The sequence below is a fragment of the Caretta caretta genome, chromosome 22, assembly GCF_965140235.1.
Source record: "Caretta caretta isolate rCarCar2 chromosome 22, rCarCar1.hap1, whole genome shotgun sequence".
Lineage (NCBI taxonomy): Eukaryota > Metazoa > Chordata > Testudines > Cheloniidae > Caretta > Caretta caretta.
Window position 1 is genome coordinate 5,143,283 of NC_134227.1, and position 22,634 is coordinate 5,165,916.

Genomic DNA, 22,634 nt, shown 5'->3' on the forward strand with positions numbered 1-22,634 from the left:
AAATTCAGAGAATGCGCACTGCAAGGAACAAAAAAGGCCCTAGGATTGATTTCCATCATTCTCCTTTGCACACCATTGTCTTTACCCTTCGTATTACTCCCATTATCATAGCCATGGCCATGTAAGTTTTCAACAGATAATGACATTGTTTCAAGCTCTTGTAGAATAGTTTCAATCATAAATGCTCAAGTCGTCTCCTTCAGTGGTACGAAACCCGAAAAATGTTCCTTTATGAGCACTTCAACATTATCTTCATCTGCAGACTTTCCCATGTCCACAAAACGAATGATCATCGTCATTTGTTCAACATGACTCACATCTGGCGTACAGTCCAGTATTATTGCAAAGTATTTAGCGGCATAAAAATTGTTATGACAAAATCCCAATATAATGGTGCCATCTGCACAACTTTCCATTAGATTTGAGTATATGTGTTTGTAAAGAATGTGTGTGAGATTAGCTGCTTTCCTTTGGCCCTCAGTCACATTGAGAACAGTATATCCATCAGACCTGGGCCTGCAAGCACTTAAGCAGTGCACATGCTTAACTTCACTAATGTGAGTTGATGTCAAGCATGTGCATCAGTTCTTGGAGGATCAGGGCCTTAGTGGCTACTAAGAAATAGAAAACTGTTGTCTGCTCTGTGAGTCCTTTGGATCCTAGAGAGTCTTTTTAGCTTTTCCACTTTTAATGTTTTTGGACATATTCAGGGTAAAAAATTGATGTTTCCTGCCAGTTACCATCCATCCTGGAGTCTAAGAAAAGTCTCACATTCGTAGCTTTAGTTTAAAAAAAACAAGACTTTATTTGCATGAACTTTAAACAAATTGACAGCAGAATAATTGTTTTTTTTTCAGAATTCAACTTTTTGTTTTAACAGTGACACGAAATGGAGACAAACTTGAAACTCCAGAACAAAAAAGTACTGAGCTCACAAACACAACCCTCGTCTCTGTGCTGTAAGTGGAACAATTCACATATCACTATTTGTACAAAAATACAACTTTTTTTTAGAAATAAGGTGTGAAAAAATTACCATCCTTGTCTAGTATGTTAGAAAACTGTTCCCAGTGGCAAGTCTTAACCAGTAACTGACATGGTTGTACTGTTTCTTCTTCAATCCGCTGTTTCCCAGCTGGGTTAAATAGAACTTTGACCCAGCAAGTATCAAGGATCTTGCCATTTCCTCAGTGAATATCCTTCTACTACATGACAAAGTAAAGATTGATAGAACAAGCTTTAAATTAGCAAAAACTGCATCAAAACAGAGATTTAAACGGTTCCACTTTTAAGAGTCTGAAGAGGCTGATTATTCATAGGGCAGAACCAGTAGCCTCTAGTGATTAGTATGCAAGCAGATAAGATAGTAATTAAATGCTGCTCTTGGAGAATGACTGTTCACATTTTTGATGGGTTCTGATTGTTTACCTCCCTGAAGGGGAGAGAGGATGCTCATTAGATTTTCTTTGTGATGCACATATTGTTTCTAAATGTAATCCGTTCTCTTCCACTTTCTGTGTAATATGAAAAAAACCCATATATGTAGTAATAAAAGATTACTTATTTTTATTAAAGTCTATTTAAATATAAAGAAGTCATGGCTGCTACAACACGTATTGAAGATCTTAGCCTTCCCACAGAAGCTCTCATGCATATTCATACTGGCTTCAAGGAGCACAGCAGAGAATATGCAAATTGTCAGCAAAGGAGCTAGCTGACATTTTGATAATTGCCATCTGAAAATCCCAAAAGGGGCATGCACACAAGCCATTCCAAAATGTTTTTACATGCAAAGGTGGCAAATTTACATAACCATAAAATTAAGCCATGACCCATTGCCTGATGCTCTGCACATGGAGATGTTGCTGACTGCTGCTAACAATCTGCCCTAATCGCCATCTTCTGCAGTTGCTGTTGTACAAAGCAGATGATCAGTGCATTGAATATTGAGATATTTTTGGTTATTTTTCTCCTGAATTTTTGCCAGCCACAGCATGAATAGAATCATAGAATCATAGAAGATTAGGGTTGGAAGAGACCTCAGGAGGTCATCTAGTCCAACCCCCTGTTCAACAGTGCAAAGGCATCTAAGGACTTGGTCATATTCTGCATGTTCATCACTTTGAGCAGCATGTTTGAAACCTCTTTTGCAATTTTTGGCAGATAACGTAAAATCAAGCAACTCAACTCTCAATGGGAGAAGTAAAACAAATTGTGTGCACAAGACTTAATCATTCGGAATCTAATCTAAAAAAAGGACACAAGCAGCAGAAATAAAAACAGAGGTCTGATTTTTCTCTCACTTATTTAGGACCACCTCTTGGGTTTTGACCGAATCTGTGTCCAAACTGGTGGCCAATCAGTGCTCTCAATGTCATGGAAAATATGCATAATTTTTGAGGGTGAAATTCATCCCTACACAAATAAGCAACACAAGGACTATATTTATTATCTAGCCTAATCACCGCGTGTCTTATTGCTTCATAACATGGATTTTGTCCACACAACACCTCTGGGAGGTAGAGAAGCCTTCTCCTCTCCCATGAGGAGATTAAATGACTTGCTGAAGTCAGACAAGAAAAGGAGTACTTGTGGCACCTTAGAGACTAACCAATTTATTTGAGCATGAGCTTTCGTGAGCTACAGCTCACTTCATCAGATGCATACTGTGGAAACTGCAGCAGACTTTATATATACACAGAGAATATGAAACAATACCTCCTCCCACCCCACTGTCCTGCTGGTAATAGCTTATGCAGGAAATAGCCCGACTTGATTATGTAAAGAGTTGTCACTTTGGATGGGCTAGCACCAGCAGGAGAGTGAATTTGTGTGGGGGGGTGGAGGGTGAGAAAACCTGGATTTGTGCTGGAAATGGCCCACCTGATGATCACTTTAGATAAGCTATTACCAGCAGGACAGTGGGGTGGGAGGAGGTATTGTTTCATATTCTCTGTGTATATATAAAGTCTGCTGCAGTTTCCACGGTATGCATCTGATGAAGTGAGCTGTAGCTCACGAAAGCTCATGCTCAAATAAATTGGTTAGTCTCTAAGGTGCCACAAGTACTCCTTTTCTTTTTGCGAATACAGACTAACACGGCTGTTACTCTGAAACCTGAAGTCAGACAAGAAGCCCATGGTTGAAGCAGGACCTCTTAAATCTCAAGCCAGTGCCCTATTCATTAGACCATCATTCCTACCCTATATGTCACTTATCTTGCACTTATGCCTTCAATATAGGCTTTATGCTTTCTCTCTGCATAGGGGTCATTCTCACCCTTATTACTTATGGGCAGAATGGCAAAACTTCCATTGACTTTAATTGGACCAGGACCTGGCTTCTTAGAAAACAGGTTTCAGAACAAGGAGTCTAATGATTTTTTGACAATGTGTGAGAAATGATTATAAACCCCTCAGCACTGGGAACAACTGGTCTGTGTACATCTATAGCTCTAATCAAGGAGCCGTTGGGAAGAAAGAATACTCACTGGCACTGACCTTCAAATCATTCTGGCAAAAAATCCAAATACAGAACTGGAATGAGTTGAAGGAGATGCCACAGTACCTCTCCTGACAGAGAACAGACAAATTGAAAGGGACTCTGGCATCTGACTTCCAACATTCATTGGAGATGCAACATGACCTACAAAATCTACCCTGGGAAGATGTTCTCAACAAAATTAACTCTCCATAATATCACTCAGCAGCTTTCTGCTAAAGTCTGTCTGCATCACTTTGCAGTCAGTGGGTCAGTTGCCTACTATGTCCAAAGTGTATTCCAGTATTTGGTAGGCAGTTTTGTTATAGCCGTCCTGATCCCAGGATATGAGAGAAACAAGGTGGGTGAGGTAATAGCTTGTATTGGACCAATTTCTGTAGCAACTCTTGGAAGGGATACAAAGGATGCACCAGCTAAAGGGAAAGGTATGTGACCCCCCCATGTGACTCCTCCCCACTCTGCCCCGAGGTCAGGGCCCCTGCGCTCTCCCCATCACTTCCCCATCCCATGTTACCTGGGGGAGGAGCGCTGCCCTCCCACTGCGCTGGCTCCCTCAGTATGTTTGGCTGCTCTTCCTGGCAGCCAAGCTCCAGAGCCACTGCCGGATGCTGCCCAGTGCAACACAGTGGCTGCCTGGGAGAGCATCTGGCTGCAGCAGCAGCAGGCTGCCCCCCGCCCGCCCCAGCACGTTCAGAGTTGGCTCCTGTCCCCAGAAGCTGAGCCTGAGCATGGAGTGAGCTGCCGCTGCTGCCACTCCCTGCTCTTCTTCATACCTGATCTGCAGGAGAGCTCTGTGAAGCTAGAATGCTTGTCTCTCTCACCAGCAGAAGTTGGTCCAAACATAGAATCATAGGACTGGAAGGGACCTTGAGAGGTCATCTAGTCCAGTCCCCTGCACTTGTGGCAGGACTAAGTATTATCTAAACCATCCCTAACAGGTGTTTGTCCAACTCGCTCTTAAAAATCCCCAGTGTGGAGAATCCACGACCTCCCTGGGCAATTTATTCCAGTGCTTAACCACCCTGACAGTTAGGAAGTTTTTCCTAATGTCCAACCTAAACCACCCTTGCTGCAATTGAAGCCCATTGCTTCTTGTCCTGTCCTCAGAGGTTAAGAAGAACAATTTTTCTCCCTGCTCCTTGTAACAACCTTTTATGTAGTTGAAAACTGTTATCATGTCCCCTCTCAGTCTTCTCTTCTCCAGATTAAACAAACCCAATTTCTTCAATCTTCCCTCATAACTCACGTTTTTGAGAACTTTAATCATTTTTGTTGCTCTTCTCTGGACTTTCTTCAATTTGTCCACATCTTTCCTGATATGTGGTGCCCAGAACTGGACACAAAACTCCAGTTGAGGCCTAATCAGCGCAGAGTAGAGCAGAAGAATTACTTCTTCTGTCTTGCTTACAATGCTCCTGCTAATACATTCCAGAATTATGTTAGCTTTTTTTTGCAACAGCGTTACACTGTTGACTCATATTTAGTTTGTGATCCACTGTGACCCCCAGATCCCTTTCCACAGGACTCCTTCCTAGGCAGTCATTTCCCATTTTATATGTGTGCAACTGATTGTTCCTTCCTAAGTGGAGTACTTTGCATTTGTCCTTCTTAAATTTAATACAAGATATTACCTCACCCACCTTGTCCAGGCAGTGCTTACCTCATCACTGATGGGGGGTGGCTGGCAAGCAGGGATCCGGCCAGCAGCAGGACCTGATGGTATTGAAATCAGGGGGGGAGGCAGAAAATACATGACAATTTGCCCATATTTAACAAAAAGTTGGGACATCTGGAAGAGGGCTTAAATAGGGAACTGTCCCATCAAAAACAGGATGTCCGGTCACCCTACCTATATGCTAGGTAGCCCACCTCCATGGGTGCTCCCTGCATCTTCCTGTGCAAGAGAGTTTGGGGGCTGGCCTGGGCAGACTAAAGTAATTTGTTTCACACTACTTAGGCCTGGTCTACACTCGGGGCAGGGGGATCAATCTAAGATATGCAACTTCAGCTACGAGAATAGCGTAGCTGAAGTCGACATATCTTAGATCAACTTAGAATCACTTACTTCGCGTCCTCGCGGCGTGGGATTGATGGCCGCTGCTCCTCCATCGACTCCGCTTCCGCCTCTTGCTGTGGTGGAGTTCCGGAGTCGACGGCAGAGTGATCAGGGATCGATTTATCGCAACTACACTAGACACAATAAATCGATCCCTGATAGATCAATCACTACCCACCGATCCGGCGGGTAGTGTAGACGTGGCCTTAGATGCATTAGCCGTTATTCCTTGCAGAACAAGGGACACAAGAGCAATCAGTTTTACTGCAAACTCAGTGTTGTAGTTGTGACTGCAGAGTGGCTCTGCTGCTATTCTACAGCCTGTTGCAGAACTTACCTGCCCCAAGCACAGATTGCTCGCACCTGACACAAAGTGAAGAAATTAGCCTCATGAATGAACTGTCTTGCAGAGAGCTATTATACTATCCTTAGAGACTGGCTGGAGTTATGAAGGGCAGCAGGGTCAGACCCAGACCTCAATGCCCTAAATTGGCAAGGTGTTTGGATACAGTGTTTTAATTCTGACCCATTTATAGTAACAATTAAATTTCGCATGTATTATTTACAAGTATATCAAAGAGTAAATAAGCAGCATGCAATAGATGAATAACAGGGAGCATTAGGGATTGCTCTCTCCCTGCCCCCTTTCATGTGTTAATTATACACATAAGTCCCTGTATGAAAGCCTTCACTCAGGGCAAAATTCCCTTTGACATCAGTGGGAATTTTGACTGATGAAAGGGTGAGCAGATGCGGCAGTATGGGCCATAATATACGCAGCACTGAAGTAATTGACAGTGTTTTCATGTTTCATGTATTTAATTAAATATCATCTGTATGTAGATCACAAAGAATCTGTTTGCCGCATGAAAATCTTTTACTGTTGAGAAGCCAGGTCTACAATAACCGCAAATTGACCAGATAGAACTCCTCACAGATAGAACTCCTACTGGGTGGGAATCACGTACAGTAATGCAATAAACAGATAAGGAACAATGTTTTCTTTATGCTCAAGATTTCCCTGGTGGTCTGGAATTACATGTAATAGTGAAAACTTTATCTTCAGGGAGGATCAGCTGGCTCACTTAGTTTTGACAATCCTGAGTCTTTTGCCTAAATGCCACATCCAAGGAAGCAGTGGCCTCCCTGTGATAGTGTCTGTAAATATATTGGCTGAACGTCTACTTGGCAAATATCCAGCAATGAAGCCGAGTCAGTCTCCAAAGCTTCCCTAGCTCTTGCTGAATGAACCCTGTTTCCTAAGTGGGACTGACTTCCAGTCATATGTGCCTTAGTCAGACAGCATCTAGACATTGTCTGATCTTTCTGGGAACCATTAAAGAACCCAGCAAACGGGATTCTGACCTGACTCCTATGATCTTGGTATTTTAGTGGCCTAACTACATCACGAGAATGCTACAAAGTATTTGTGGGAGGATGAGGGAGATGGAGGAGAAGGAAAGTAAAAGCAGGGCAAATTGAATTGACTGGGAATCTGAAGGTCTGCTGAGGTGATGATATTAGGAATCATCCTCAGGTTACCCGTGCCTGGATAGAAATCTAGGAAGCAGCAGCTATAGGATAAATCAGCTAATTCTCTCACTGGGTGAGCAAAACATTATGGCTACCTCTAACACTACCCGAAAAGGGGGCTGCCCGCAGGGATACACAGAGTGGATGGCAGAGCTTCTAACATAAGGCTGAGTTTTCAAGATACAGCCAGTTTCTTGCCCCAGATAATACTGTCATCTTAACTGTGCTAGGAGTTTAACACCTACAAAATGGAATCCTACATGAAAACTTCCATCTCCTCTCTAACTGCACCAGGGGGATTGGTCTGTCTTTTCCATGATTAAGTATAGCTATTTCTCCACCTCCTACTGGAAAAACTTTAGGATCAGTTAGTGGCTTGCCAGGGTCCAAAACAATGTTACCATAGCGGATAAAAGGCCACAATGTGAATGCTTCAAGGACTAAACTGTTAGTGTCAGAGGGGAGCTTGGATGAACTATGGCATGGGGAGTGTGACTGGGGCATCGGTATGTTGGAGGTTTGTAAAACTGTGTTGTTTCAATTTAGTATTAACATCTATAATGAACTAAATTATAAATGCTGGGATTTTGTAAAATTCCTCAACTTCTAAGCCCAGGGTATCTTGTCTGAATTTTATAAAACTGCTACAGACAAAATTCCAACATATTGAAAATTTAATTTCCCTACACTACAAACACCTCAGCAGGTGCGTTGATTTCCTTGTATGAACAGTCCAATTCAGTTCTTTGGGTCTGATCATGCTGGCTGTCAAGCACGTGCATAAGCATTTGCACCATCACAAACTGAAATTTTATTTTTATTAAAAGTTTTTCTCTTAGTGGCATAAAATCACTTCAATTAAAAAAATGGCTTCAGTGTTAACAGTAAAAGGGGATTTAGACTTTTGATACATTAACAATGTCGTTGCAACCATTTTTACACACTTAGGCCCAAATCCTCAAAAATAGGAGCCTAAAATTAAGCTCCTAAACAGATATTTAGGGTGGGATTTTCAAAATCACTTAAGTGATTAAGGTGCACAAGCTGCCACCCAGCTGCAAACCCTGTTGGAGGAGTATAGCCTAGTCAAAGCATTTCGTCTTGGCATGTAGAAGATCGCACAAACTATTTGGGGGATTGGGGATTGGTTGGGGATTGGTCTGCTTTGAGCAGGGGGTGGGACTAGATGACCTCCTGAGGTCTCTTCCAACCCTGATATTCTATGATTCTATTCTATGATTCTATGATTTGCTGATCACTTTTGTGTTTGTGTTGTCTCCATGGTGAGGATGCTAATGAGGCCCTAGACTTATCTTTTTCCACACCGTTGAGCATTTTATGTGTGAAACTTCTTGGTACAAAAAATTCTATGTAAAATCTGAAAGTCTACTAGCAATTAGGAAACTATTAAAGAAACAAGTACAACACATCCATTTTAGCAATTTTAGCAATTTAAGACTATAAAATAGGAAGAAAGGAAAGAACTAGCAATATGTACATTAAAAGTCTGATTTTAATTAAAACTGATTCATTATTTTATTTAAATTTTTATTTTTAAAATTATTTTTGTACACCCTGAATTAAATTATTGGAAAAGGATGGAAGACATCCACCAGCCATAGTCCTAGCCCTTTGAAGCTACTGCAGACTTGGTCCAGGAGAGAAGTAGATTCTCATGACAAGTAGACCCATTCCTACGATCTCCAATATTGACAGATCTGATGGAATATCCATTGGCTGTGGTGCTATATTCTGGGGTGAGGCCTCTGATTGGTTCATGGTTCCTGCCAGTGGCAGCTCACAGACTCATAGACTTTAAGGCCAGAATGGACCATCATGATCATCTAGTCTGACGCCCTGCACATTGCAGGCCGCAGAACTTCACCTACCCACTCCTGTAGTAGGCCCATAACCCCTGGCTAAATTACTGAAGTCCTCAAATCTTGATTTAAAGGCTTCAAGTTACAGAGAATCCACCATTTACTTTAGTTTAAACAAACAGGTGATCTGCACCCCACACTGCAGAAGAAGGCAAGTCCCCCAAGAGTCTCTGCCAATCTGACCTGGGGGAAAATTCCTTCCTGACCCCACTACGGCGATCAGTTATACCCTGAGCATGTGGGCAACACCCACCAGTCAGACACCTGGGAAAGAATTCTCTGTAGTAACTCAGCACCCTCCCACTCCTCCCTCCCTCAACTGTTGGAGATATTTGCTGCTCGCAGTCGCAGATCGTCTACATGCCACTATAGGCAGTCTTATCGTACCATCCCCTCCATAAACTTATCATGCTCAGTCTTGAAGCCAGTTAGGTTTTTTGCCCCCACTGCTCCCCTTGGAAGAATGTTCCAGAACTTCACTCCTCTGATTGTTAGAAACCTTCATCTAATTTCAAGCCGAAACTTATTGATGTTTATCCCTCTGATGTATTTATAGAGAGCAATCATCTCACCTCATCCTTCATTTTGTTAGGCTAAACAAGCCAAATTCCTTAAGTCTCCTCTCATAAGGTAGATTCCTCATTCCTCTGATCATCTTAATAGTCCTTCTCGCCTTGAATTCATCTTTCTTAAACATGGGAGATCAGAATTGTACACAGTATTCCAGAAGAGGTCTCACCAGTGCCTTGCATAACTGTAATACCTCTTCCCTATCTCTTCTGAAAATACCTTGCTGAATGAATCCTAGGATTGCATTAGCCTTTTTCATGGCTGCATCACATTGGCAGGTCAGAGTCATCCTGTGATAGACCAATACACCCAGTCTTTCTCCTCCTCTGTTGCTTGTAACTGATACTTTCCAGATTGGATTCTCCCCAGCACAGCCGATTCACTCTTTTCTTCACCAGATTCTTGCTCCGTGTCCTTGCCTGTTTACTGAGGCCAGTTATGATAGTGTCATTGCCTGTCCCAGTTAAAACAGGGCACCTCTGACTTAAATCCTCGAAGGTCAGCAGTCTTCCATAGCTCTCTGAGTCCCAGCACATTGGTATGAGATGTCCAGTCAAGAACTTTATCAGTCGGGTACTGGAAATCCTTCTTCTGTGGCAAATTGACAAGATGTTGTTTGTCCAGTGTGTTTGGCATGCACATAATATTGTTACAGCTGTCTGCACACTCAGGGGAAGGGTAGGATGGGAGAGAAAGGGAATTTTCTAGAAGGTCTGGCTGGAGGCTCCCTCTGGTAGTGAGAGGAAGAAGAGCAGGTTTTCCTTATGGCTTCTTGCCCTCATGGAACTTTCACTAGATAAGGGGAACCCTGAAGACCTCCTTCATTCTCTCCTGGCTGCAATGCTAAAAGGGCTTTAGGGCTGTGAGGTTTTCTCCCAAGCCCCTGCAGGAGGAGAACAAAGGTACCAAGAGGAACTAGACTAGCCACTGGAAAACTGGCTTTGGCATGGAGCTCCATGGATGCTGCAGAGCTGCTTCTCCTGCAGTTTCCTCTAACGTTGTGGAGTTTGGTGGGAGGAGAGACCTGGTTTCAGCCCAACAGAACCATCAGTTTTGGTAGGAAAGAGCTGTATCACATAATGGCTGGTTTCAGTGCAAGCGTGACCCAGGCCCCAGCACAGATCCTGTTGGTAGAGATTCTCATCCCTGCTCCAGGTAGGAGAAGACTTGCATGAGTCTCAGATCTGACTCACAGGGAAGAAACCCAGTGGCAGGAGAGACAGAAAATCTTAACCTTTGCCTGGAAAAGCTCTGCTGTATAATTCAAGTGAAACCTTCCTACTCTCAAGTCCCTTGAGGGGCTGCCATGCCCTGTTAATGCAGAAGGATGGACCTGGCTGAATTGCAGGGAGGACTGGAGCTACAAGGGGATATTCTGCTGCCATCAACCTCTTCTCTGAAAGGAACTGTCTACATGTGTTGGAAGAGCAATGGACCTACTAATTCATTCTGTACTCATGGAAGCCTCAAGTAGAAAGACAAGAAGACAACAGTAAAAGGTTAAAGCAGGAAAAAGAGCAATGAATTAGCCTGAGGTGAAGTACTAAGCAATCTCAGAATTTTTTATTTTATTTTATTTTACTTTACTTTATTTAAAAATCCATTAATTTTGTTAACCAGCTGTGAGCATATTGGACTCACAGTCCAAGGTATGGAATGCCCAGAAGGCGCAATGTGATCTGTAACTCTCTCTTGGATAGACTGAAATGACTCTTCAGACCTGCATATCTGTTCCTGTTGTCCAGACCGCACTTCTGGATTTTGAGAATATTTTCAGCTTAATTGAGCAGTGAATTGGTGCCTTCTCTGAGGCAGAGAGCTCTTGTCTTCCAGTCATTCTTACCAGGTAGTTAAGGTGGTAGCTATGATGAATGGCTAAAATTTCATACATAACCCTTGAGAATTACAGCAATTTTCAATTTTGAAGCCTGCCAAGGGGAATCACATTCATAGAACTCATGTCTTGGGTAACACTGGGTCCCTTTCATTGACCTAGATTTCTCTTATCCTTTATTCCTAATCCTTAATCAAGACATATAAATAAACTCACAATAAGATACAGCTGCAAAATCTCATCTGATAGCACTTTATAATAAATGGACATGAATTAATACTAGATTACAATGAAATTTCTATGAAATTACATATTACATTCACGCCATATCAGTACTGAAAACAGGCCCTTATGCCCATTGCCAGTCCAATAAATTCCCAAGGAATTATCATGGATTCAACCCTTATTGTAGATAATCACACCTCTCAACTCTCAAGAGGCAAAAGAAGGAGCAAACTGGAAACTATTGTTCAGGGGCCAGGAAAAATCATTGTTACAGAAAAATAATACTTAAAAATGGGATCAAACTCTGTCATAAAACATTCAAGTCACTGAAACTGTCTCAAAACTCAGTGTGTGTTAATTAGCTCCATCAAGAATAAGTTGTGTACACAGTCCTTAGTGCTGGGCTGGTGTTGGTGTGTGTGCATATTTAAGTAAGAATATGAACCAGAAAAATAAAGCTTCCATCTTAGCTGTCAGCTGGCTGGAAATTTTCTGCCAAACCATTTTTTTCATTCGAAAAGGCAGAATTTTCAAAACCAAAAATTTTCACTGAACTGCACCATTCTCAACGGGACGATTTCTCAGGTCCAGTATGGAATTTCTGGGAAGAGAGAGAGAGAGAGAAAGCCAGGCAACAGAGACCATCTCTCTCTGGTCCAATTAACATTTAATTGTTTATACAAAGTGGCACAGCTCCAACAGGTGAGAGAGACTGCAGCCATGTCTACACGATGGGTGCTACAGTAGTACGGCTATAACACTGCCAGTGACACTTCCTACACTGATGTAAGGGGTTCTTCCATCGCTGTAAGCAATACACCTCTCTGAGTGGCAGTAGCTAGGACAATGAAAGAAATCTTTCGTCAACCCAGCCGCATCTATCCCAGGGGTTAGATCAGCATACCTACATCACTCTGGGGGGTGTGAATTTTTCAAACCCATGAACATCGTAGCTATGTTGTCCTAACTTTGAAGTGAAGATAAGACCCAGCTCTTTTGCCTGTTGGTGACGACATTTCCCTAGGATGTGGAGACACAGGTCCAATCTCTGCTTTGAATTAGAGCAGGGCCTGGAATCTGCATCTTCTACCCCACAGCTGAGTATCCTAACCATCAGGCTACTGGCTCTTGAGCGGTTGCTCTCAGATGTGCAAATGTCAGTTTGCTTGTGTTCTTATATGTTAATTGATTGTGGAATGGAATTCTTATTTTCTGGCTGCCCTAATGCCACTGCATTTTCAAAGGGGAAATGTGATCTAATTATGGCATGGAAAGGAAGCAAAACATATTGCTCTATAACACTGATTATAAATAAGATTGTTTCTTTCTCAAATTTCTATTAAAGCTTCCACTATCAGCTCATGGTAGGGAGGAATACATTCATTTCAGGAAGCCCTTCCTCAGTCTCAGTTACTGCCTGCTCCTCAAAGATGGAATTTGGAGGTCCCCAGTTGTTTTGCTAACTGTCATTCTCAGCCTGTTGCCATCCAAGGCTTGTCACTGAAATTGTTCTCCTACAAATGAACTGAAAGTTCATTCAATGAAATTTTATGGACAACACAACCATATTCGGTTCTACCATTCACTACCATGGTGTGTGGAGAGAGGAGGAGATTGAGTGCAAGTGATGTTTTGGGGGTGAAGTCTCTTTCTATCAAGGGGAGTTTATTTCCTTCCTACTGTGTGAATACTAGAGGGCCTTTGTTGCCATTTCTGTGCTTATATCCATAATCAGATTCTTATTTGTTTACTATATTTGTATATATGTTAGTCAGGTCAGCAAATGTTTCTGATCTCAGGAAAGTCTTGTCTGTGATTAGTTTTGCCAGTGCTTCATGAAACGTCTTCCACATTCAGTGAAGAAAACTTTTATGGCTCTGATCCCGCCTTCCTGCTATTAAACATGGCTAAGGCTATGTCCACACTGCGGCAGGGAGAGTGTTTCCCAGTGTGGCTAGACAGACACTTGTTAGCTCTGCTATTTTTAGCATACTAACTTGAGCAGAGCTAACAAGTGTCTGTCTAGCCACACTGGGAAGCGTGCTCCCTGCCACAGTGTAGACATCGCCTCAATGAGCATCTTATTTCAAGACGGCTTTTCGTCAATCTCTCGGCAGAATGCTTTACCTGAGAGGGATAGTTGATGGGGATTCCACAGAAGAGGCTGAAGTAATGCAAGGGGCATTTTTATATTTCACCATCTGGAGAGCAACTTCAGCTAGCCCAAAAAACCTTTTCCTAGTTCAGAAATCCATGAATTCTCAAAACCAGGAGATCAAAGAGAGATGGCTTGCACTGTAGCATAGCAGAATATGAGATTGCTCTCAGCATTCTGAAATCTGACTATGTTTCAGGTGAACAAGGCAAATTTTTGTCAATATTTCATTAAAACATAAGAATGCCCAATTATTTCTTGAGTATTTGTGATCTTCTAAACATTTAATGGTACCTAGATGGCATCACTTGAGGGCATTCTTGGTCATTTGACATTGCACCTATAGCCTAGAAATTTCACTGACTGTATCACAAGCAGAACATTAAATTAAAAGTTTCTAAGTTTTCGGTTCTCTTACAAAGGCTGCTCAGCTCACAGTCTGGTGCCCAATCACCAGACCGATTTACACCAGCATGTGTGTCCCCCGTCTGTACTTCCTGGGGTTTGTCACTCTGGTATAGGAAGAGATGGAAGTCTGAAGAGTTGACATTCATTTAATCAGCACTAATCAGGAATCTAAGTGGATCCAACACTAAAGTCTTTCAAGGTTCAGTTTTAAATTCTGACAATTTGCAAACTCTGATTTCCCTACAGTTAGATATTTATAATCATTACAATCCTTTACTTAAAAAAAGCATCAATCCTTTTGCATCTATAAATCTTTCATAAAAGCAATGAAAATGAAAACAGACCTGCCTCTCACCTGCATGTCAAAAAAGGCATTGCATGATAACATCCATCAAAGACTCAGTCATACAGAAAACAGCTTGCCCTAAAAACACTTTTGTTCTTATCAAAAACAACAACAACAACAACAACAAAAAACTGGCCACAATATGTGCCTTGTAAACATGTGTCCTTCACTTAAATAATAACCCTGCACATTCTACTGGTCTCTCAGATGTGCACTCCTGTCCATAGCTGCAGTGTATTGCAGGCAAGCAGGACACTTTGTAAGGGTATCATTACTTGATTTTGTCATACATAATTTTTAAAGCGATGTGGGGGGCTTGTATGTCAAAGATCAGGGTTCCTCTAAAATTCCTCAGGCTGCTGATTTAGGTAGGCAAACATCTTCCCAGGAGGCATCTGCTCTACCATAAATCAGGGAACCTTCAATTCTTTACTACTCCAGTGAGTCACTCTGCTCCAAGCCAAGGTCACTGACATTCGTTGTCTGGAGCTCATCATTGTCTTCCTCCAGTTCTTCTTCTTCTTCTTCCTCCATTTCATCCTCCTCCTCATCTTCTGTTCCATCAAGTGAGTCGTCATGAGCTGCCATCATGGCCTGCTGCATAGCAATGGTAGCATTATCGGAAGACAGGGACTGCAGGTTGTCCATAATTAAGGAGCCTAAAATGAAAAGAACACCTGATATAAAGAATTACATTTGCACGTTTTACCTTGCTGAGGCAACAATGCCATCTGACAACAATGCCACAACTGCTGACTTGCTATGGATTGCTCCACATTGGTTGGCATTTGCCATACCTTCCATTCAATACGAGATGTGAAAATCAAACCTTCTCTTTAACCTAATAAGAAAAGGAGTACTTGTGGCACCTTAGAGACTAACCAATTTATTTGAGCATGAGCTTTCGTGAGCTACAGCTCACGAAAGCTCATGCTCAAATAAATTGGTTAGTCTCTAAGGTGCCACAAGTACTCCTTTTCTTTTTGCGAATACGGACTAACACGGCTGTTCCTCTGAAACCTATCTTTAACCTAATACATTTTCAGTCGTAATCACAGATTTACACATCAATATTTCTGGTAAAACAACATAGCAGCTGAATTTTCAGTAATAAGTTTGAATCTGACATATTCAGTGTGGAAAATACTACTATCAATACATGGAAGTTTTATCTGAGGATCTAACAGAGCTTTAAAAAGATGTGTATTATTATTAATTTAGTAGTAGTAGTAGTATCCATACTGTAGAGATGGGAAAACTGAGGCACAAAGGGACAGAGGCTGAAGTGTTCAAATTCGTATGCATACATGTTGAAGCTGAAGTTTCACAATTCTGGAGGTTTTATGCTTAGTGGATTAATTTGCATATTTTATTACCATGCATCACCTTATTTACATACATGATATAAAATGTCCTAATGACCAGAACATGAGCCTGGTAAAACTGCAGCCTGGAAGGAACTTTGAGAACATAAAAACTTCTGGTGGAGAGGTGACTGACAGTTTCTTGCAGCTGTGGCCCTTGCTGCTCCTTGCCCAAGGACTGGACAGAAGGCTGTGATTGAGTTTCTGATACTAGTCATTGATGGTGGCTGCTGCTTCCCTTGTCTGGGAGGGGGATCAGGCTGCTTCCTGCCATCAGCTGGGAGATGCTCTGACTAGGCTGCCAAATGTCTAACTGGCTGCTCATTGCCTGACTGGGACATGCTGCTCTTGCTGCCAATCCCTGGTTCCAGCTTGCAGATGCCTCTGGGCAGGGAGAAATGACTCTAGTGTCACTCTAGCCAGACCTCCAAGTCTAACCATGGAGATCCCCCTAGAACCACTCTTCCTATGGAGATGAAGCCAAGAGCATCTCTGCAGTACTCAAGGAGATTTAAGCTCTTCCGAAGGAGCAACTCAGAGGGCAGCTGTAAATAGGAGCCTTCTTGCTAAATCAAGAGTCGTAACAGGTCTGTGTGTACCTGGCAACTGACAGTGCTACCAAATTTCGCAAATTTTGCATGAGTCTTTCAATATTTGATGTTGTTCTTGAAGCCCCTTCTGCTGGAGTCATATCAATATATGAGAATCAAAGCTTTCATTCAAATAACAAGATTCTAGCCTTCATGGTTATGGAGAAAAACCTGACAATGTGACCCAAGACCACCCAAAAGGCTCAGGAACCAGGAGGCAAATAAAAAAACCCTGACATTTTATTTGTTTGTTTGTTGGTTTCAACTGTTCAATTTTTAGCCAATCACATGATTTTGCGGGGCCTGATTTGTAATTTTTTAGGTTGATGGCACTGGACACCTCCAGCCCAAGAGACAAGTCAAGGTTTTCTGGGGTGCTGGTCCCACAGGTCCCACTGACTGATGCTGTGGAGTGCTAGCTGAACACAAGCACTCAGGGACATGTGTATGGTTGCTTGAATATGTCAGGCATTTCAGGTCTATTCCCAAAAAGGCTATGCACTCACGTCACCAACCTGCTACTTCTTTACACTTTGCTAATATTTCTCTTCTAAGCAACACTTTAAGGTTGTTATCATTATACGTATTTATAACTGCCCATCACTGTAATATCTGGATCACACTTTACCTTGGTTACCACCAACCAAAATGAACCAGATCCTCAGCTGATGTAAATCAGTAGAGCTTCACTGAAGTCAACACATCTGCACCAATTTACACCAGCTTAGGATCTGGCCCAATATCATCCCCAAAACACTGGGCAAACATTTTGTTCCTCCACACTACAACTGACCAAACATGTCTAAGACTAGCGATGGTAAATAGCAATCTGTGTTAAAAGACAGAACAGTGCACTAAATACATTTACACCTGGTACAATAATGGGAGGAGCTGCAAACACCTGTGAGGATAAAAGAATCAAAAAGTGATCAAAAAAGATTGGAGACATAGGCTGAAAATAATTAAAACAGACTCATCTTGGAAAAATACATCCAATACACTGGGGAAACTAACCAGAAACACAGAGAACAAGATAGGCTACTGCCAGTGAGTTGCAATAGTAAAATAGTTGTGCTGAAAATGGAGGCCTGAATCTTGCCATTTGCTCCACTTGAATGCAGACAATTCTGGAACTGGCTCCCTAAAGCCCAGCCCAGGGTCAAAACTCTGATCTGCTTCCAAGTTCCTAAGAGAGAAGGGGAAACCCACTGTACAGATGGATGGACAATAAGGGTTTAGAGAATGACTTGCAGGAATAGCACGAATAACCTGCAATTTATAAGAGACAGGCTAACAGACTGGAAATAGCTACAAGGTATTAACACTAAGGAGGAATAGAAATTACTTAGTGATATACAAGAGATTTAACTAGGATAAACTGGATGAAATTAAGACAGGGAAAATTTAGGTTCAACATCAGGGAATCCCTGTCAGTGAGATGGATTTGGTATGGAACAGTCTCTGAACACAAATGGAGCAGGCCCCATTGCTTGGGACACTTAAAATCAGACTGGACAGAATACAGGGAAATACCTTGTAAGGAACAACCCTGTATTGCTCCCATTCTTGGGATATGCACTGGATGACCTAACATGTCCTTTCCACCTCTAGATTTTATGACTATATGATTGCAATGCAGCCTGCAGTCAGTGGGGAGCCTAAACAGAAAGCGGTGAACCTACAGGCTGCTGGATTTCAGATTTCAGATGCCCTGTTTCCTGATCCTGTGAGCATCACCCTTCATTCTGCTAGCCAGAATGTATCTTCTGAGCACAGTTGTCATGGTGGGACATCAGGTGAGAAGTAGTCTCTGAGATAACTGGGGGCTAGACCAGGGCAGGTTTGCAAAAAAGGGTCCAGAAGGCAAATGAAGTATGTCAGCATCCCTAGGTTTTGGGGAAAGGGAGGCTAACCTCCACAAGTACTTCCATCTCTAAGCCTTCAAAACTCATTAGTAAGGCCCCTCAAAAATCCAGGAGATTGGTTTAAAAATCATGTTTTCAAGCTTTTCTCCACAACCACGATTTACTTAAAAATAAAAGGTGGGGGGAGAATGCTGAGATTCTCATCTAAGCACATGCCTCCATGAGCTGGGGCTTTAAGAAAAACACCTCATACTGTGAGACTCACAATAACATCATGAGAACTCCAAGAGCTGGCAACACTGAATGTTACGCCTCTCTGCTTTTCCTTCGTCTTCTCTCTGTTTCTCACTTTCATTTTCACATTATTGCACTTGTGCTTATTTTTCTCCCTATTTTGTAAATGTCTCTGCATCTCATCCTCCCCTTTTCCCAAATGCTCCTTCTCATCTGGAGAGTTATGACTTTTAGTACATTGGCAGCTGCCCTCAGTGTTTGCTGCTCTTCACTTAAGCTAAGGTCAAAAGCAGTAATGAGTTAAGTAATAACACCCCCCCATCTTATTAACACACACACAGAAAAGCCTTGCAAATCAGATTGTAAAATCTCTGGCTGTTTGAATTATTCATTGTTTAATCTGTTTTTAAAACATATAATATTGGGAAAGTGCAGGATAAGAAACTATTCAAGAAAAGCAGTTAACACAACCGGGACATTCTATATGTTGGGGAGCATCCTGTAACCCCCATATTCCTCATTTATATATAATTGTGATATTGCATATAAAGCAGGCCATGTGAGGTATCAGGGGAAAGATTATGATCTGCTGAAAGTCACTGTTCTATCTAAATATGTATATCATTAATGCATATGAAGTTATGAGAATAGTGTTGTATGGTTATCACTAAAATATGCTGTGGGTTTTTGGAGGCGCCCAGATACTAGTTCTCCAGAGACAATGCCAAGGGAGGTAACGAACACCTGGGTGGATGCTGAACAGACATCACCAGCCATTGTCCAGCAGGGGAACTACAATTCAATGACTCACCTGTATAAGGCCACACCAGGGGAATTGCTCAACCTTGCTTGCCTGAGAACTCAGCAATGCCCACCACACAAGCCTGGATTTGTGTTCTCCAAGCACATGGGTCAGAACACAGGGCCCCATGCTTGGCCTTTCTCCTTCCCCCACCTATGCTGCAAGCAACAAGGACACTCAGAAGACTGAAGACCCCAACAGAGGAGACTGGCCCAGGTCTCAAGGGTGAAATCTGTGTACTATGAACTGCAATATCCAGCGGGGTGAGAAAAACTGCTTAATCTAGATGTTGCCCAGTCTAATAGGGTTGAGAGTTTAGACTGCATGCTTATATTCTGTTTTATTTTGGTAACTAACTCTGACTTTTTGCCTATCAATTATAAATCACTTAAAATCTATCTTTAGTAGTCAATAAATTTGTTTAACTGTTGATATTTACCAGTGAATTTTCTTGGAGTGTTTGGTAAACCTGCTCAGATTTACAAAGGCTGGTGTATATCCACTTTCTATTGATGAAGTGGTGAACCAATTAATAAATTTGCACTGCTCGTCTTGAGCAATGTAAGATGGTATATTCCTGAGGTACAAGGCTGGGAGCTAGGGGGTGGGATTTGGCTGGTGCCTTTCTCTGTGATTTATGAGTGGCTCTGGCAGCATTCAAGATGGCTGTGGGGTTCCACATGTGGTTGTACTGAGTGATAACAGCCCCTGGAGGGGTTTGCTACTTGTCAGTAGCAAGGCACTGTGAGAGACAGCCCAGACTGGAGAGTTAAGGGGGCAGCAGTCCCACGGTCCCAGGCTGCACCCCGGGGATACTGTCAAAACAACGTCTGCTTGAATTATTTATAGCAGCATCTTCAGAGAGCAGGGGAAATGCAATCTGTGTATCTGTGACATAAGTGAAGTTTAGAGCCCGTGCTGCCTACAGCAGCTCAGAAACAGCTTTTTTTTAGTCTAAAAGCGACAAGAAATTTTAAGAGGTGATTTTGTTCAATTTTCTGGTTTTGATCTAGTTGAAAAGTCAATGATTTTATGCAGCTTATGTCCCTATATGAATTCTCAGTGTCTTTCTGACTCTAATCTAGGACTGACAACTTCATGACTTGGCCAACTCTCAAGATATCGCAAGATTATTTTTTAAATATTCCTGGCTGATGTATCAGCCATTAGGGAAGCACTCTGCAGCAGTACATGAAGACTCAAAGGGAATTTCACAAACCTAGTGAGAACCAGATTTATGTTCCATTCATTCATGAGTTTAAGAATTGGCGGATACAAACTTCTTTCTTTAAACAAGAAATGGTCTAGTTCAACCACATTCCCAGTTGGGAACCCGCTTTTCCAGTGAGGCACCTAAGTCAAGTTGGCCCTTTCTTATGAAAAAGCAGAAAGTGACATTCAGAATGCCCAAGAGCCAGGAACTGGCATGGGAGACCTAGTTTCAAGTTCCTGATCTGGATCAAATAGAACAAGGCTTTGAATCGAGGTCTCCCACACCCTAGCTGAGTGCCCTAACCCTTAGGCTATTGGGGTATGCTGAGGAGTTGGGTTTGGATTTCTCACAAGAAAAGACTGGATTTGGTGCCTAGCTCCAGCAGAGGGTTCATGGCAGAGATGCCCAGGGAGAGGGAGGCGCCTCCCTTCAACCTGTCAGTCAGGTTCCTAAGGCCCAGGTCCATGGGAGTTAGGCATCTTATCACCTTTGAGGATCTGTCCCTTTTTTCTCATTTCACTCCCGGCTAGCTTAGATGGTGACCTGCTCAGTTTGCTGGCTTCTGAAAGCCCCTTCGTTGGTGCCTGTGACACACAGCTCCTTAACAAAGGGTCTCTGGTTCTTTCCAAACAACACTCACCTCAGACCTGACAAACTCACCACACCAAACACATTTTACAGGATATTTATTCATCAAGAGCAACATGAACAGTGTCTACAGAGAACTCGTAGCATTTCAAGATTCATAATCATTGCAAAATGTATGTCGGGTGAATTTTAAAGAAAAATTAATTTATATTGAAATGATGGTTTACGGACTAGGAGTAGAAATTAGTCACCAGTGGTGTCATAAATATAAAGGGAAGGGTAAACCCCTTTGAAATCCCTCCTGGCCAGGGGAAAGCTCCTCTCACCTGTAAAGGGTTAAGAAGCTAAAGGTAACCTTGCTGGCACCTGACCAAAATGACCAATGAGGAGACAAGATACTTTCAAAAGCTGGGAGGAGGGAGACAAACAAAGGGTTTGTGTCTGTCTGGGTGCTGCTCTTGCCAGGGACAGAACAGGAATGGAGTCTTAGAACTTTTAGTAAGTAATCTAGCTAGGTATGTGTTAGATTATGATTTCTTTAAATGGCTGAGAAAAGAACTGTGCTGAATAGAATAACTATTTCTGTCTGTGTACTTTTTTTGTAACTTAAGGTTTTGCCTAGAGGGGTTCTCTATGTTTTGAATCTAATTACCCTGTAAGATATCTACCATCCTGATTTTACAGGGGGGATTTCTTTATTTCTATTTACTGCTATTTTTTATTAAAAGTCTTCTTTTAAAAAACTGAATGCTTTTTCATTGTTCTCAGATCCAAGGGTTTGGGTCTGTGGTCACCTATGCAAATTGGTGAGGCTTTTTATCCAACATTTCCCAGGAGAGGGGGGGGTGCAAGTGTTGGGAGGATTGTTCATTGTTCTTAAGATCCAAGGGTCTGGGTCTGTAGTCACCTAGGCGAATTGGTGAGGCTTTTTACCAAACCTTGTCCAGGAAGTGGGGTGCAAGGTTTTGGGAAGAATTTTGGGGGGACAGACGCGTCCAAACAGCTCTTCCCCAGTAACCAGTAATTGTTTGGTGGTGGTAGCGGCCATTCCAAGGATAACGGGTGTAATATTTTGTACCTTGGGGAAGTTTTGACCTAAGCTGGTAAAGATAAGCTTAGGAGGTTTTTCATGCAGGTCCCCACATCTGTACCCTAGAGTTCAGAGTGGGGGAGGAACCTTGACATGGTGGCACAGTGGTGGGATTAACCTGAAATCATTTGAGATCCAGTTGAGATTTTTTGAACTAGAAATACAGATTTTAAAAAGGAAAATTTTTTTTTCTTTGGAAAGAAAGTCCAGAAAGCAGCTTTGAAACTGAAAGCAGCTTGGTTTCTCTCTGCTTTGTTGCCAAGCAGAGACAAAAGGGGATTATCTTGTGAATTGCAGGTTTTTTTTGCCTGGAGGCAGGGTACTTAACTCCTGCAGGGAAATCTTCCAATCCAGAGGTTTTTTTTTCTTTTCTTCCTAAA

The 22,634-nt window shown here is 42.2% G+C and overlaps 1 protein-coding gene across 13 annotated transcripts in view; it reads right to left on the minus strand.

Moving 5' to 3' along the window:
• The window catches only part of PKNOX2 (PBX/knotted 1 homeobox 2), a 753,686-nt gene that overhangs the window by 21,269 nt on the left and 709,783 nt on the right, over positions 1-22,634 (minus strand). For 12 of the 13 annotated variants that reach the window (XM_048827271.2, XM_048827275.2, XM_048827273.2 and 9 more), the window contains one exon: positions 11,077-15,167. The exons of the other annotated variant lie outside the window; for it this stretch is intronic. In XM_048827271.2, coding sequence (XP_048683228.1) covers positions 14,941-15,167 — 227 coding nt within the window. In that variant the 3' untranslated portion in view covers positions 11,077-14,940. Of the gene's footprint in view, positions 1-11,076; positions 15,168-22,634 lie in introns of those variants that run through there. 13 annotated transcript variants of the gene reach the window in all.